At 35.7% G+C, this 17,811-nt stretch overlaps 1 protein-coding gene across 7 annotated transcripts in view; it reads right to left on the bottom strand.

Annotated features, from left to right (window-relative positions):
* The window catches only part of LOC129774820 (uncharacterized), a 676,155-nt gene that overhangs the window by 198,907 nt on the left and 459,437 nt on the right, over positions 1-17,811 (bottom strand). For all 7 annotated transcript variants that reach the window (XM_055778819.1, XM_055778821.1, XM_055778817.1 and 4 more), the window contains 4 exons: positions 17,414-17,478; positions 16,663-16,825; positions 6,988-7,124; positions 6,334-6,439 (listed from right to left, as the gene is read on the bottom strand). In XM_055778819.1, the coding sequence (XP_055634794.1) occupies positions 6,334-6,439; positions 6,988-7,124; positions 16,663-16,825; positions 17,414-17,478 (471 nt within the window). The remainder of the gene's footprint in view (positions 1-6,333; positions 6,440-6,987; positions 7,125-16,662; positions 16,826-17,413; positions 17,479-17,811) is intronic.

The raw sequence follows: 17,811 nt of genomic DNA on the forward strand, positions 1-17,811 counted from the left end.
CAACGTTTCTTCTGTTAGAAGTTCATCCAGTGGCAAATTGTGTACTAATTATTCAGCTTCCCTCATCTGCTGGTCTGTGATCTGTGTATTATTTATACAAGATTTTAAAATATTTTGGTGCGTTATATGAATCTACGCTTTGCATCCATAATCATCCTGAAAACTCACATTCTAATATCACCAAAAAGGGCAAAAGTTCGATTCAAATTTCGGTCACTTTATTTTGAAGAAAAATTACATTATACTTGATTATATTTCATAGTCAACATAGAAACACTTACCAAGAAATAACAGTAAACTGATGATGATGATGAGAACTGATGAAACACGAGAGAAATTCAACGGTTAAATTCTACAGTCAAACACAAACGATAATGAGAAGTGCTATTAGATTTTTTTCCCGCTATGTTATTATTCAAATGTAATTCTCATATAAAATGAAAGTGAAACCAAGTGGTTACTCTAAATAATTAATTGTGACATTATTTTATAGTTATATCATCAGGGCATTAAGCATTTTAAGATATCATTACAATGTGTCCGAATATGAAGCCGTCCAAAATTTGATTCAGAACGGTAGTCATTACATGAAAGAAAATGTTTGTATAAATGCCTCAATGGAGTGTTTCCATGGCGATTTTCGTGGAAGGAATAAATGTTAGTGAAATACACTCGATTTTTATCGAGTTAAGGTGCTCATACACTGTTTGACCGAAGCCAAATATTTGACTCTTTTTGACAGATAAAATTTGGTCAACGTGTACTGATCAAATATTTTCTACACAAAACACGACAAGCAAATATTTAATTATTGGATGCCTAAAATATTTTTTCAGTCTGTTCTTCGAACCTGTCGGTACATGGTTAGGTTACCTTGAATATTTCAGTTGATTTTTTCCATGTTTGGTGTTTGATATTGTTTACTACTGTTGAAAATTGAAGAGTGGCAAACAAAATAGTGTTTGTACAAATATCAAATGAAACTTTATCTGTCAAAAAAATATCAAATATTTGACCTCCGGACAAACAGTGTACGGCCACCTTTAGAGTTACAAAGTGCGAAGTCGAAATTTTTAAGGTGAATTTTGAAATACTGTAACTTCACGAAAAATGCATAGAGATGGGATGTACATAATTTGAAAGCCTAAACCTTCAAATTTTGGAATATTTCACGAACATATTTCTATCGATGGAACTCTATTCTCCACGATAGAAAGCGTACATAAAATGGTCGGCATATGTGCGAGGGTGACTATTTGTATTTCGAACCCAATAATAAACAAAACAGGATAATTCTATGCATCTATCACAATAAATAAAATTTTACATTTCTTGAGATAAACATGAATAATTGTGAAACGTCAAGCATTATTCCAACGCGCTAAATTACACCTTTTCATTAGCCCGATTTGTGCTCCTTAACACTCCTATACTCACGCATTGTTCTGTCAGACCGAGAAATCAATAATTCGTTCATTTCTCAGAAAATATCAACACTACGACTTTGTGATTCTCTCTAGCTTCGTTATTCGTCGTTCGTCATCGTTTAGCGTATCGCATGTGTTGGTACAAAGGGGACGTGTGTTACTTTTTTAACACTTTCGGTCTGACACACCGACGCGAGTATAGGAGTAACTTTTTTGGACAAGTGCCATTTTTCATATTCTAGAATATTGTTCAATGAAATGTATAAATTAATGATAGTGGCGTGGAATATTCATTGAATATAATGCATAAGATAATGACCGGACTATTCTCAATTGATTTCAGTCCCTTTTGTAACTGGATTGAACGGATCCATATATTAACTATTCGTCGATATATTCGTTGTTAGATTCATACGTTCAAAAGCAAAATATGAATGTTTGACTTTCGTATAGTTATTCGCTAAATATAATGTTCATACATATACACACTTGTGAAAGAATTTCACTTGTGGATGAATTGTAAACAGTAAACTATAAACTAATCGGTGGCTTATGGTAATTTTTAACAGTTACAGTTTCGGGGATATTTTTTTTTATGATGGACAATACCTACAAGAAAAAGAAAAGGAAGTTCCTAGAAATCCTTTTATATAATCTTTTTATGCCCCATCTAAAAAAAGGCATTAATTCTTAGTTCACCAAGAATTAAGAGACAAAGAATATTAGAAATATGCAAACTTTATATTCTAGAACCTTCTGGTAATTTTCTAGAATACGTTATACATTCTTCTCTCTGATAAAAAAAACCCGAAAAACACGTGACAACTGCATGAAATGTAAAAAATATGTTTACTTCGAGCATGCAGTTATGCCATGTTCCGATTCTTACTCCAGTGAAACCACGATCGATTAATACATTTTTATGTTATTTTAAAGCTCTTTATACTTCCATGAATTATATTCAGTTGCTTACTTTTAATTAATAACAGTGAAAAATTCGAATTTCGTTATTTGTGTTGGAGTATCAAAAATTACTCTGTTTTGATGAGGCTGAATTAGATGACTATTAAAACATAATAAAGACGAAGAAAACGTATTTTTAGGAGTTTTTTCATTCAATCATACCCTCTTATTCAAATAAATGTCACTAAAGCCTGAAAAATACACAATGGCAACATTACAGAGAAGTTTAATTTTCGGTCTGTGACACCGTGCGCGAGTATACGTGTTATGATTTTGCACGCGAGTATAGGAGGGTTAAATTGTACTGATCGAAAGGAGCAACCAGAGTATCAGCGGAAAACAATTTGAATACATGCGAAACATTGCGTCGCAAGCACCATCCTTTTGTGATTCTCATGTCAGTCAGTAGGGGAAGTGGGGGCATAGTGGTCACCCTAAGGGATATGCCCATTTCCAGCGTCCACATATCGATTCAATTTCCGTTTCTTGAAGAATATTATAGTTCAACTCATTGTTTTTCAAGATAACAAACGGCTTTTACTATAAAAAATCGAAATAGTACAATTTCATCATTAGAAAAAAAAGGTGAAAATTCGAACATTTTTTTTGCTTGGAGGTCACCTAGTGGGGGCAAAGTGGGCACTCGCATATATCAAGCTTAATGGGATAGATTTTTTTTTATCCCATTTATTTATTTATTAGGCTCATTAACATTTTAGCTGTAACAGAGCCGGGTTTTAATCGTGTACATGTACCTATGCTTATGTTCCTAGAAATTGTAAATTACACAGTAGTAGTAGCCATTTAGGCGTTGAGTTTTGTGTTCCATTACATTATGGTAAATTACGCAGTAGTAGTCATTTAGGCGTAAGGGTATTCTTTCTGTTTTTCCGTTGTTCAGCAGACCGGACAGCGGAGACAGTTGATATTGATCATTGTTAGGTTATTTATAGAACAGTAGCCCGATGTTTCTTGCAGAGCAGAGCAGTTGTATGGATGAATCGATCTTTTTTTCCACCGTGGATCGATCTCCATCGCTGATGATGGTTGCGTGGACGTACAGGGTGGGCCATTTAAAGTGGAAGCATCTGGCAACCCCATAACTTTTGACAGAGATGTCAGATTAACAAATGTTATACCGCGTTGGAAGCGTCATTTCAGTACAATTTTAACCATGGAACAATACACACCTAAACAACGCGCTGAAATTGTTCAGCAGTACATTCAAAATAACTTCTCAATTGTGTTAACTAAACGTGCGTGGAAAAATAAAAATAAAGTTAAAACATCGCCTGGAGACAACACTATACGTCGATTATATGCTAAATTTATATCGTCTGGTAGTGTTGGTAATGCCAGTCATCTGTCCAGACAACGACCAAGACGTTTCGACGAGAATATTGATGCCGTTCGAGCCAGTGAATGGGGAGCGTTATCGGACAATGATAACCGATTTTTTATTGCCATTTGTTCGTGAAAATGAATTGGACAATTACTGGTTCCAACAGGACGGCGCTACATGCCATACAGCGGCTGCCACGACCAAATTATTGCGCGAAATGTTCCCCGGAAGATTAATATCGAAAAACGGCGATTATGACTGGCCACCGAGATCACCTGATTTGACGCCTCCTGACTTTTTTTTATGGGGATATTTAAAATCCAAGGTATACACTGGTAAACTAAGGACCCTGGCTGCGCTGAAAGACAATATCCGACAAGAAATTGCTGCCATATCGGCCGAAACATTGGGCAAAGTGATGGAAAATGCCGAAAAAAGGGCACATTTTGCGGTCAAGGCCAGAGGCGGTCATTTACGAGATATCATAATCAAAAAGTAGTTAGAACAAATATCCTTGGACCAAAATAAATGAATTTCAAAAAAAAAAATTTTAAATTCCACTTCTTTACTTTGCTATTGCAAAAACAAATCCTTCCACTTTAAATGGCCCACCCTGTAGTTATTCTATAACAACACAAAGATGGTCAATTGAGGGCCCTGAGTTTGAACTCACGATCGATCGCTTAGTAAGCGAACGCGTAACCAAGTGGCTACGAAAACCCCCTCAATGGGATAGATTCATTCGTTTTTTTTTGTAAGTCGTTATTCACCTATGACCACTTTGCACCCAAACATCAAAGTTAAAGTTAAACGCTGAGATTATACAAAATATCTGTTCACCTTTCCTAAAATATGTGAAAAGTCGTCCAAACTGATGATTTGTCCAATATATTAAATTGAATAAATTAAATTTCACTAGAAATTCCATAGATCTTCTTCTTCTTGAATGGCGTTAACGTTCCCTGTGGAACTTTTGTCGTCTCAACGTATTCATTAGCTAGCGTCGTTCATTAATACTTGGTTGAGATTTCTATGCCGAATAACACGCCTTGAATGCACTCTAAAGTGGCAAGCTCTAGAATACGCGTGACCACAGTGCAAGCCGGAAGAATTTTCTTTGACGAAAAATCCCCCAACCAAAACGGGAATCGAACCCGAACACCCGGCATGATAGTGTGGGACGCTAACCACTCGACCACAGGTGCACAAAATTCCATAGATACCACGAGCAGAACTACGGCCGAATGACTATCGAGAGCAATATCTGTTTTTATTTGTAATATTCAAGTTTAACACTAAACCTACCGATGTTTCATGTATACCTATTCCTACCACAGCGGGTCAAGTGACCCTTTATAAATAGTAAGTGAATAAGTGACTCGATTTATATAGTTTTGTTGAGAAGCGTGATATACCATATTTCTCCTGTATATTTCGACATTTTCGAATAACAATTATTAACAAAATATTGAAATTACAATTTTTGACACGCAAAATAGCACTGTAGCTTGGAATGGTTACTGTTAGCTCGCTTGAATAGTCAACGACACAATTAATTCATTCACAAATACCACAACTTATATAAGGCAAAAAAAAAGTGTAATAAAAAACTGAAAAATACATTCGATGTATATTTTAGGAAAAGTAGTTCAGACAAATGATGTTGTGACAATGTAATTTGCAAGAAAATTTTGACTAAATGTTTAAAATGGGTCATTTGACCCCTCTTGGTAGGTTTAGTGTTAAATGACGATTTTCGAGCGCCATTCCCACAATTTTGTCGATGATTTCATCAGTTGAAGAGGTGGATGGTCGTCCTGGACGTGACATATCTTTCATCTCTTCTCGGCCGTCTTCAAATACCTAATATAATTGATACATCCATATTTTCGAGTTGAATAGTTGAATAGTTGAATCACTGACAGTAGCGCCACTTTAAAAAATTGAAAAATGTTCAGTAGGAAAATTTAAAATGACCAAATCCCAGAATGTATAGAAAAATGCCATATTTGCACAATACGAATGAAACATTTATAAAATCGAATTTCTTTTCTTTAGGTAAATTTTAAATAACATTCCAATGGAATTCATACGGAATATGAAATGTCTTCGTACATAACAATAAGCAAAGGAGGCAAATTAGCTAGCAAGTCCGAATTCATATACTATCTTCAAGAACTCTTCAGGCCTAACTCATCATGCGAAGCAAAAAATTACATTAGTTAAAGTCAGTAGTGCATTTCGTCTGATAATTGATAATAGGAAGCACTAGGAAGACTGGAATTGCACATTAGACCTGTAATAAACAATTTATTTAAACAAGAAATATAAATACGAGTAAACTGGATCTGCCTCTAATAATTTGTTCACTTGCTGTATTTATTCCACTTCCAAATCAATACCATGGGGAATATAAGTTGAAGTCACAAATGAAAATAAAAACTATCGAAATGATCAAAAGGACGAGCCAAAATTTCCTCAGCCTTTGAATACCCATTCCAGAAAGTTATGTCTGCGTTTATCTTTAATAATGTCTGATATGAAAAAAATAGCAAACACAACAAACCAACAAGTACAAACGATAAAAGTTTACCTATTTACCTGACATGTGTAGATGCCCTCATCCAGTGGGCTTGCCTTGGTGATGCCTAACAGTGCGGTGTAGTGATCCTTCGAGTCCAGGGGTAGCAGACGGGTCCACATGTTTCTGAATTAATGATGTTTCACCGTGTTTGGTTGATGTATTTTGAATGTCGACGATGTCCGTATATATACACACACATACACACAATGTTGAGTCCGAGGGTGGCAGCCAAAAGGTCATCAAAGGCGAATCACCCCAGCATCGATGGCAAGGCGCACGTTGGGAAGATAGAAAATACATGAATGAGATTAAACAACTTCCATCATGCGATAAGTTTGAGCGGGGTCGGGACATGTCGGCCAGGTACAAGAACTGGGGCGAAAGGACACGTACACGAATGACAAGTTTACATTTCAAAGGAGCCGGAAAGGAGAAAGTGAGAAAAACACAAGCCTTTTTACGTACTATGCTAGGCTTTGCTTTGAGTATCTTGGGTTTGCGTTGATATACAAAATCACCCAAGTGGGGAAACCTCTCAAGTGGCAGATAATAGCAGCACGATGGATGGAAATGCGAGGTGTGGGTGTCTGATGGATAGAGGTACGTGTGCTAGATCGGGGGGAGGGGGTTAAAGTTCACTCCGAGATTAATGAGCCAAGTCTGTGACTTACCGCGTCGCTTTTGTCACGTTCACGAAGAAGCCATTTTTGTACCACCGAAAGCTCATTGTCGACGAGCCCTGGGCCACGCAGGATAGAATGAACTCGGTGTTCTCCCGCACGGGACCTTTTTGATTGACGACCACGGACTGGAAATGAAAATGTAAATGAAACCGCAAATTAATGATGGGTAAACCGGTGGATTCGGATTCCGGGACAGAATGGCAGGCAGAGCATAACGTAGCGAAACATTAATCATTTGATTAACAGTAGGTTTACGTAAGTGGGGATCGAACCATTCGCTACTCACAACATTTTCGGTCTAACGCATCTTCTCTCTGATCCTTTTCGCGGTTAACGTTCTCGAGTAAACTTCCCTTCCGAATGACTTTTGAGTGACTAATTCAATGCTTTGTGTGTTGTAGTGTAAGTTGGATGAATTGTGCTTCGTAAAAAAATCCGGTTTTAACGGTAAGGGAATCCGTTGCCACTCGTTCTAGAAGCATTCCACCAATCAACACGAGTTTTCGAAGAATTTTTCAATTTCATCTTTTTTACGATATTCTTGTTTTTGTTTCAAATACGATCACGATTAGTTTTTGAAAAGGGCTCATGCAAAAATAGCATCATTTCTTACTTTTTTACTTTTTTTGAAAATTTGAAATTTTGAAAATAAAGTTTGAAAATAGAATATCCCGTAAACTATTTTTTTTAAATCACAAAATGACACAATAATGCCCATTTTGTCTCCAACAATTGATTTTTTATTTGATTCTGAGCAAATCAAAAATAAATCTAAAATAAATAAATTGAAAATTGCATGTTTTTTTTACAAAAATTTCTTTCTTAAAAACTTAAACTACCTAAAAAATTCTCGTCAAAAAATGAAATGTAGAAAATTATTATTTTTTTCTAAAAAACACCAAAAATTTTTTTTTTTTAAAGTTACACTGAATTTATTTAATTTATTATTTAAAAAATTTAAATAACTTTATCTCAAAAATGTGTTTTTTAATTCATAAAAACAAATATATGAATTCAAAGAAGCATGAACAAGTTGTTGTTAGGAAATTTTTTTCCCTGTAGCAGTGCCCTTCTTCCGATGTATGGATGATTTGTTAATAATAGTATGGCTAATTCATACTTGTTTTTTTCAGAATTCAAAACAAATATTTTTGAGAAAAATGATTTTTAATTTAAAAAAAACATTCAATGATTTTTTTTAATTTCTTTATATTTTTTAATGGAAACATAAATAATTTTCTACATCTCTACCTAACATTTCGTAGATCTTATAGTTTTCCAATCAAGATGTTTTTAAGAAAATGTTGAAAAATACTAAAATTTTCGAAAAAAAATCTCATCAATAACTATAAGACCTACAAAGTGTTGGCCGAAGGATGAAATAATGAAAATTATCTGAATTTGCATTACAAAAATATTTTTTGTTATAATAATTTTGAAATAAAAAAAATCAAAAAATTTAAATTTTTTTTTCTCAAAAACCTATTTTGTTGTACTCTTGAAAAAAATAGTCCTTTCAGCATCGAACGATGGGCACTTTTACAGGGAAAAAAGTTTTCTAATAACATTCAATGAGCTCTAATTTTTTTCGTTATTAAAATAACATAATTTTTATTTTTAATGATTTAAATAATTATTGTATTCAATTTTTTGACGAGAATTTTTTAGGTATTATAGATTATCAATTAGATTTTTTTTGAAACACGTGCAAATTTTAAAACACAAAATTAGACTACTTTTTGAAAGGGTCAGTTTTTTTTTAATTATTTACCGAAACTTCTAATTCAAACATTATAATTCCTAAAAAACATTGGGCAAAAAATCAAATGTAGCAAATTTTTTAAATTATCATAAAATCATCATATCATCACATCATTATCATATCATAAAAAAATACATTTAAAAAACACAGAAATTTTTTTTAAAAATCCCCAATTGGCAAAAGTAACAGTGCCTTTCTTCCAATGTATAGTAGCCTTGTTGATAGTTGGATGGACTATTTTGAGAAAAACAAATTTGATTTTTTTTAAAATATGTTTTGAATGTTTTTTTTTAAATTTGTTTGCTTTTTTTTTGATGAACAATATATGAATATATGGATATGAACAATTTCCTATATTTGATCGTCCGACCAAAATTCTGTAGTTCTTATAGTTTATAAAGTTTTTTTAAATTTCGATCTCTTTCAACTTAAAAAAATATCTTCAAAATTTCAAGATCAACAAAATTTTAGTCAGAGAATGAAAAGCAGGATATAATTTAATTTTTCATAAAAACTTAAAGAAAAAATTATGAAAATTACACTGAAAAAATAATTATTTCAAATTCATTTTCCCAAACATCGGAAGGTGGGTACTTACAGGGAAAAAGTTTTTTCAACTAGCAAGCGGTCATTTTATCTAGTTAGTTATGATTTTTCAAATTCAACCCATTGTTCAAAAAATCACTTTTCCCCTTTATCACAGAAATGACTTTTTACAAAAATCTATATAAAATTACATAACGATTCAGATGATTGATATACCAAATTAAAGCACTTTAGCTAGTTTTCTTCGGAAAAATACAACACCAGCGAATAAATAGGATTCTAGTTGCATAGATCCAGTATAGTCGCATAGATATATTGAACGAAGACTAAACACATGTTACCCTTGAAAAACCATAACTTGAAAACGAACACATCTCTGATTTTGAGATACTTTATGTAAAAAATACTCAGCTTTCTAGAAAAAATATAAAAAATATAGTGCCCTTGGTCCCGAAACCATGTAAACTATAAAAAACAAATAAAATCAATAATCACGAAGAAAAAACTTATTTTCATCGAAAATGTAATATTTTTTAGAAGAAATCTAGTTTATTGGCTTTTATTTGAAATAACGATCATCTAATTCGGTCTAGTAGTTCAAAAGTTATGAATTTTGCCATACAAATGAAACACAAATTTCTGCATTACTCGAGAATTAATCAAGTAAATGAAACCAAATTTGGCATGTAGAGATTAGGGTTCAATGAATGTTTTTATGGTGGCTAGATACTCAACCCCCCTCTCCAAGGGAGGGCTGCCATACAAATGAAACCCAAATTTCTACATAACTCGAAAATCAAGGAAATGAAACCAAATTTGGCATGTGGAGGTTTTAAGGGGAACGAAACGTTTCTATGGTGAATAAAAACTCCTCCCCTCTGTGGGGGGGGGGATAGGGTTGTGGGAAAGGGGACTGCCATATAAATGAAGCATACATTTCTGCATAATTCAAGAACTAATCAAGCAAATGGAACCAAATTCGGCATGTGGAGGTTTTAGGGGACAAGAGACATTTCTAAGGTAGTTCAACACTCTTCCCACCTTTCTAAAGGGGGGGGGGGGTGAGGGACGGTCTGCTAAAGAATTGAAACACAAATTTCTGCATAACTCGAAAACTAATCAAGTGTATGGAACCCAAGTTGGCATATGGAGGTTTTAGGGAGCAAAAAATGTTTTTGAAATTCCTTTCGCCTTTGGGTACGAGAAATGTTTCTATGTTGATATGACACCCCTTCCTCCTCTGGAAAAAACAGGAGCTCCCATTAAATTAATGACATATTTCAACCAAACATATTCCAACCAAACATGACAATTGAACATTTTCGGAAAACTCTGAAGGAAAATGGGAAAGTTCGAAAAATTCAATTCGCATGTGTTCTACAATTATATTTTGACAGGCGTTGTTAGTCCATTTGATGTTTGCGGTAACGAAATTGATCTTCGTTCGAATGTAAAAATGGATTTTAATGTAATAATGCACTCTTATATCGTATTCTATCTATATAAATAAAAATGGATCGCCGATAATATAATAAGATGTTGATAAGAGCAAAGAGGAAAGAATTGTCCGATTTAGTCCATGTAATGGAGAAACATGTTATTTACAAGTGATTGAAGAATCTTGAATGAGAATTGTGTTTGAAAACAATCTGTTATTATGACGAGTTGACGAGTTTCGGTGGAATTACTAGTAATTTTATAGTAAAAGATTATTTTGAAGGGTAGATTAGAAGATCGATCAATGAGCAGTTCTGCGATTGGACCCATAAGCGTGCGCTTAGTAAGAAAACGTGGATGTGATAACGAAAAATAAATTTTGGGCGGAACGAAGTTTGCCGGGTCAGCTAGTATAAATATATAAATGTTTCATATAAATTTATTGAGAGTTTTCAAAAAAAATACTTTTTTGAGAAAAATGAATTTTAGTTTTTAAAATATTTTTCTTCAGCGATTTTTTTTTTATTTTTGGTATTTTTTATTTTTATTTTTTATTATATTTTGAAAAACAAAACGAAAAAAGACGGGTGGGTAATGTCGGGGACATAACCGGAGTGACGTAGGACTATACAAAGGGGACAGCTTTTGTTAAATATATATTTTAAATATATTGTTTTATTTTCTTCTCCTACGTGAATACCTACCTATCTACCTGAAAAAATGGATTAGTTTACTGTTTACTCTTTATGAACATGTTGGTGGTTCTGAAAAGAACCTTTGGCGTTGTGTTTTTGTTATCACTTGATATTCCCATCTTGTTCGGTTAAACCTTCCTGTTTAGCTATTGCGTTTGCCACTCGCCACAGCTTTCACAGTTGGAAAATTTCTTCCCATCCAGCTTGTGACATGTTGTTCAGTAAATTACATTTAATGCAACGTGTCGGAGAAACACTTTGCCACTCACTGAAACTAATTGTTGCCTTGATGAGCGCCGAACCGAAGCTGCTCTGTTCTTGATGCGGGTTTTCTGATTGTCGTGAGCAGCTTTGCAAGCCAACTCGAGCACTCTGACGGCCGAAACTCTATAATCGCTGTTAGGTATACTGGTGCTTCGGCACCAATCCGTTAGGCCTAGTTACCCTTGCGGAGCAATCAGTGAATGCGACCAACAGGGAACTGGAGACCTGCACGGTTCGAGTGAACCTTGCCTTTCCCTTAACTTGTCCTCCTTTGTTACGTCCACGATGCCGATGCCGTACAACCACACGGGTTTACGGTTTGAAAGAAAATAAGATATTTTTTTGGGGTCCGCGTGTTTTATACTCTAGCGGTACACACTCACAGGATAGAGACAAATCGGCAGACTCAGCCAGAGGGGCGAGTCCAACGAGACGAACGAATGAGCGTTAAATGGGAGCAATGGCAAAAAATTACATTCATTACGATTTGTTCGCTCGTTTGATTCACATGCAGGATAAAAAGTGTCCTATTCAGGATCACAAAATTATCTTCAATCTAAAGAGTTTATTGTTTTGTTATCACTCGATATCCCCATCTTGTTCGGCTAAACCTTTCTATTTAGCGATTGCGTTTGCCACTCGCCACAGCTTTCAGATGGAAAATTTCATCTCATCCAGCTTTGTGACATGTTGTACAGTAAATTACATTCAATGCGACGTGTCGAAGCGCCACTCAGTGTCGCATTGGAGGCGATATTAACCTGTAATTGAACATTTGCGATGACAGTGGTACAGTGTCGACTTTCAATGTGGGGTCATAATTTGGATCTCTATGTTTACAAAAATGTCCAACTAAATAAGTCGCATTACATGTCCGTCCAATTAGCTAAATGTCGAACTAATTGTAAATTACTGTACTTTCAATCTGGAAACAATTTAAGAATTGGTGAAAATGGAATAATCAGGAAAGTCCCCAACTATCAATAAGCTCAGAACAACTGCCAAATTCACATACTCATCAGATCCTGGCAAACAAATTATGAAAAAATCAATTTGTGTTTTATTATTATTTTGGATAATGTTTTAGAAAGCATTGAACTGTATTTCGTAAACTCTTTTTTGGAAGGTTTAATGGCCCTTGTTTTATGGAATGGTTCCAATTTAGAAAACTTAGTACTCGTGGTTTTGAAAAAAACCATTTCGAATGCCCTCGATGCCGCCTTGTTCTGGATTTGCCACCAAAGCAGTTTGTATAAAGAACAAACTTTTTTCTTCTGCTACCTGATGCCGTTTTGCGATTGCGTTTGCCACTCGCCACTCGCTGCAACTGCCTGTTGTCTTGATGTCCACCGAACCGAATGTGTTCTGTTCTGAATGCGGGTTTTCTTATCGTCGCGAGCATCTTTGCCAGCTAACTCGATCACTTCGGCGGCCGAAACTATATAACGCCGGCTAGGTGGACTGGTGCACTGGTACTAACGCGCTCGGCCTAGCTACCCTTGCGGGGAACTCCAGATCAACACGGTTCGAGCGGGATTTTGCCTTTCCCTTCACTTTTCCTCCTTTACTATGTCCAGACATGGCTGCTTGGGTTGGTTTGTTGATGTGTTGTGATGCGAACCGATGTGGTGTACGGTTTGAATGAGAATGATCGTTACGGAAGGAAGGAAGGAAGGTATTGTATTATAGAGACTTTAAACTTTTGCAGTTCATTCGTCTCTAGCCTTGAGAAAGGCCCTTTGAAAATTCTACTCTACTCTACTCCAGCGCTTCCACCTCCGCCCTCTTGCCTTGAGAAAGGCACTCGATCCCTCGCCGTCCAGCCCGTCCAGCAACGATGTTGTCCAGTCGGTGTCCACACAAAGAATGATCGTTACGGTAATCGGTAATGAATTAGAGAGACTTTAAACTCTGAGAGTTCATTCGTCTCTTATCGTTACGGCAGCGGAGCGGGGATTTTTAAGCTGACTGGCTGGCTCGAGAATTACGCATGTGTGAGACTGCGACCAATGTTTCGTTCATTTTTTTCTTTTTCTTTTCCAATCGTGCTTCATTCTATTTCGCTGCTGCTCTGGTTGCCTGTTTTGGTCGGTACGATTTGAGGAGCACAAAATGGACCAATCAAAAATGGGCACATAGTGCATTTTGACAATGCTTGATATTTCACAATTATTCAATTATTTATCTCAAGAAAAATGAAATGTTATTCGTTATGATAGATGCGTAGATATATTTCCTATCAATTGATGCAAAAACCTTTGCGATCTATTGAGAAATGCTCGAGTTATAAGCGTTCCAAATCTTGCATTTTTTCCTACTTGTTCAGTGCCTAGATTTCCATTTCACCCCCTATACCTTCCGGTTAGACGTAGTCCTACGTCAAAAAAAATTGTTGGCCGTTTTCTAAAAGTAGTCTAATTCTTTTTTGAATATTTAAAGTATGCAAATTTGCTTAAAAGACCCATGTGTGAACATCCACAACGTTTCACTGCTATTTGATCGATTGTTTGATTGTATTCGTGGTTTTCAATTGTAAGATTAAAATAAAAAAAATAATAATAATTTGAATTTTTTAAGTGTTCTTCTCATTTATTCGAATTATCTTACCACAAGGACTTTTTTTTTTCTCGCAGAGATGAATAGTCCTCACAATATTCAACAAGTTACATCGGAGAAAGGGCGCTGTTACAGGGAAAAAGTTTCCCTAACAACAGCATTTTCATGCTTTATTTGAAAAAAAATATATATATGAATGTTTGAATCGTTACATTTTAATGTGTAGATTATCACGATTGACATATTCTGTAAACTTTTTGACGTAGGACTACGTCTTTCATTTCTATACCGGGGTGTAAAATCAAAGTTTCGAAAACAAAAGCGTTACGCCGGAGACCGAGATTTTGAGTGTTAATAGTTCCTAAACAACTGAACGAAATGGTATGATAAACACTTCATTCGAAAGATAAAATGTCTACGCGTTCTATACTTGTTACTTTCTGATCCAAAAACTTGTTTCAATAGTCTTAAATTTGCTTTCAAAACAGGCTATTGAAATCGCCAATCGGTATATAAGCGAGCGCCGCTCGGAAATCCACTCAGTTCTAATTGAACAGCGATTGGAGCATATTGTCGCTGTTGTGGTGAAGCTCTTCATTTATCATGAAAGCGCGGATGAACGGTGTCACCAAGAGCCTGTTTGTGCACCTTAGGTCAGAAGGGAATCCATCAGGAGGAGAGTGATGCCACAAACGGTCCCCCGGGAAGATCTCGAAGCAGCCGCTACACACACACACACATACACGCGCGGAATTCTTTCCGTTTGGATGCCATTCAGCATCAAGAAAGATCCGGAAAATAATCTACCAGTTCCTCTGGGAATTTAAAAATACATTCATGTGAAAGAGTTTATTTTAAATTTTTCTATCCATGTAACACTGTGACCAAATACATTTGGTTTTGTGATTTTTCAATCAATCGCAATTAACAGGATAGCTTCTGAAGATTATTCTTCCCCATCAGTAGGATATTTTCGTATCCAATATTGGATGCATAAAACCTTGTACCTCCAACGTAACGCTCTCGTTTTCGAAGTCCCCCAAATATTAATTTATTCATTCATTCAGAATGGATTCAGATTCAACTTCAAACAAAGGATCACTGAATCAACGATAGTCCTACGTCACCATTGCGGTTATACCATAGATATAACCCACTTTCTGTTTTTCTATTTAGAATGTCAAGAGGTTAGATGTCAAGAACATGTCAATTTGTAATTTTTCCAAAGAAAACATGAAAAAATTGTTCTTAGAAAAACTTTTTCCCTGTAAAAGTTCCCATCTTCTGATGTAATGATGATTTGCTGGAATTTGTAAGGGCTATTTACATTTTTTTGTTGACAATTTAGAAAAAAAAAAATTTTTTAGAAAAATTTCAATTTTCAATTTTTTGTTAATTTCACATTTCATCCGTTGATCAGTAATTTTGTGGATATTATAGTTTTTGAGTTATATTTCTTAAGAATAAAGAAAAAAAAATTTCCCTTCCAAATAGAAGCCTAATTTTTGTTTAAAGATTTCAGGTATGCAAAATTGCCTACGTGACCAATGTTTTCACACCCACAACGATTCACATTCCGTCATATCTTACAATACTTATCTTTTGAGATCAAAAGCATCTTCGAACAATCAATTACCTAATTTGTAACAAACTCTGCACATTTGCTACTAATTAATTTCCACGAAAGGTGCTTCAAATCTCTATTCATATCTGAAGATATCAAATTAAACATGGCTTGCTCGACTCTAGGGTGTTGATAAGTACCCAGGAGAATTCCTCTCGAAACCGCAATCCTGAAAGCACTTGAACACACATTGAGATGAAGGGTACTCAAAACTGTTACTATCCTACTCATCATTATATGATGGATGAGTCGGTTCATCCGGCCGTGTATACGTCCTCCTCCACGTGTGTATAATACATTGGGGTTTTCCACAAATGGTTGGGTTTGTGATCTCTCCCCCAAATAACGTCGCACCACATGCTAGTGAATTTGTTCTTTACTAGCGTGAGAGAGACGGCACAACAGCAGCAGCAATGTAAACTCTAGGAGAGAGAGGTAGCGAACACACATCCAAACGGAAGCTTTTCTACAAACAGTAACTTTGTTATCCGGCGGAACAACTATGCGGTTGTGTGTTCGTATGTTTACATAATTAATTACACTTAACCTTGCCTTCCTCGGGCTTTTGTACTGGCAGAAATTTTGTTCATTACTCAATTTCTTTACATGGCTGATATGCTGAGAATATGAATATTTTTGTTGATAGAACTTGTTGAAGTATTTAAAGCTATTATAAATTTTCTACTATATTATCCATAGTATTTCCTTCTAAATGATCTCCATAAATACATGTCACACAGCAGCACTATGTAATCTAAGTGAAACAGAAAAAAACTCACCTGCAACATGAGTCCTGCATCCTGGCGGAACAATGGCTTGAAGGATGCAAAACTAATATTGCCAGTCCGCCCACGCTGCTCCACTATTCGTTCCATCGATTCCCGTATCCTTGAGGAGTCTATTTTTGCGCCGAAAAATTGAATCTTCACTTCGTTGTCAGCCCTGTGTGAGTGTGGGATAAAAAACAGGAGGAAAATCTGTTAAGTCAAGCTGAAGTCGCGAGCGATGTAGCTGTTAACTAAGATTACATAGTCCGGGATATCTGTGCAAATTCTAGAAGCTTGATTGTTTGTACAAACACTAGATTTCTCATATAGTCATTCTGTTTTGTTGTCGGGATCCATCCCGACATTTCGCCGTGTTCAGCCGTCAAATAAAAGGAAATATCAATCCGCTCCCGGGCAAAAGAAGCGTAAAACAATTGCTCGATTTTCCGCTTTATTCGCGCGAATCAAATCATAGCATAGCGGGAGGGGCGGGGGCGTTAAGTAAAAGCTACGCCTAGGATTTGGAGGGAGGTAAGTTTCGTTTCGCGTGAGAGCCATGGCGACAAAACGAGCGTGAGCAAATGCGATATACATCGCATTAGCATTACGGTGTCAATGGCGCATTAGCGGCCTGGAAGTGAAGGCTTCATTTACACTTTAAATAACGTTAATGTAGACGCTGTTCTAGATCCGTGCAAACAATTTGGTCGGTTCCGAGACGGAAGCGGAATTCGGCAGAGGGTGGAAATGCTGCGATACTTACTTGCCGGAGAACACTTCCAGGTCATTTATTTTCGATACGTTGGAGCCTCGCAGAAAGCGGTTTATCTGGAATGAGATGGAAAACGAAAGCAAATGAAAGTTGATTATAGACTAGTGGTAAATTTACTTCGACGTATATTTGTTTTTTTTCCTGAATCTCATATGGACAAGTAAACATGCGAACACTTGTAGTCGGCTTATTCTAATTACGGAACATTAATCGGTATCCGGTTTTATATAAAAAATTAGAGAAGTGTAGAGCCCCACGATTTACGACGATTTCGATATTTATAATTCGTTTATATAGTATGTACTAGCTGACTCGGCAAACGTTGTTCTGCTATTTAAATTATTTCTAGAGCATATTTTGGGTGTAAAATAAAACATAACTAATGTACT

This window comes from Toxorhynchites rutilus, chromosome 3 (assembly GCF_029784135.1).
Source record: "Toxorhynchites rutilus septentrionalis strain SRP chromosome 3, ASM2978413v1, whole genome shotgun sequence".
Classification (NCBI taxonomy): domain Eukaryota; kingdom Metazoa; phylum Arthropoda; class Insecta; order Diptera; family Culicidae; genus Toxorhynchites; species Toxorhynchites rutilus.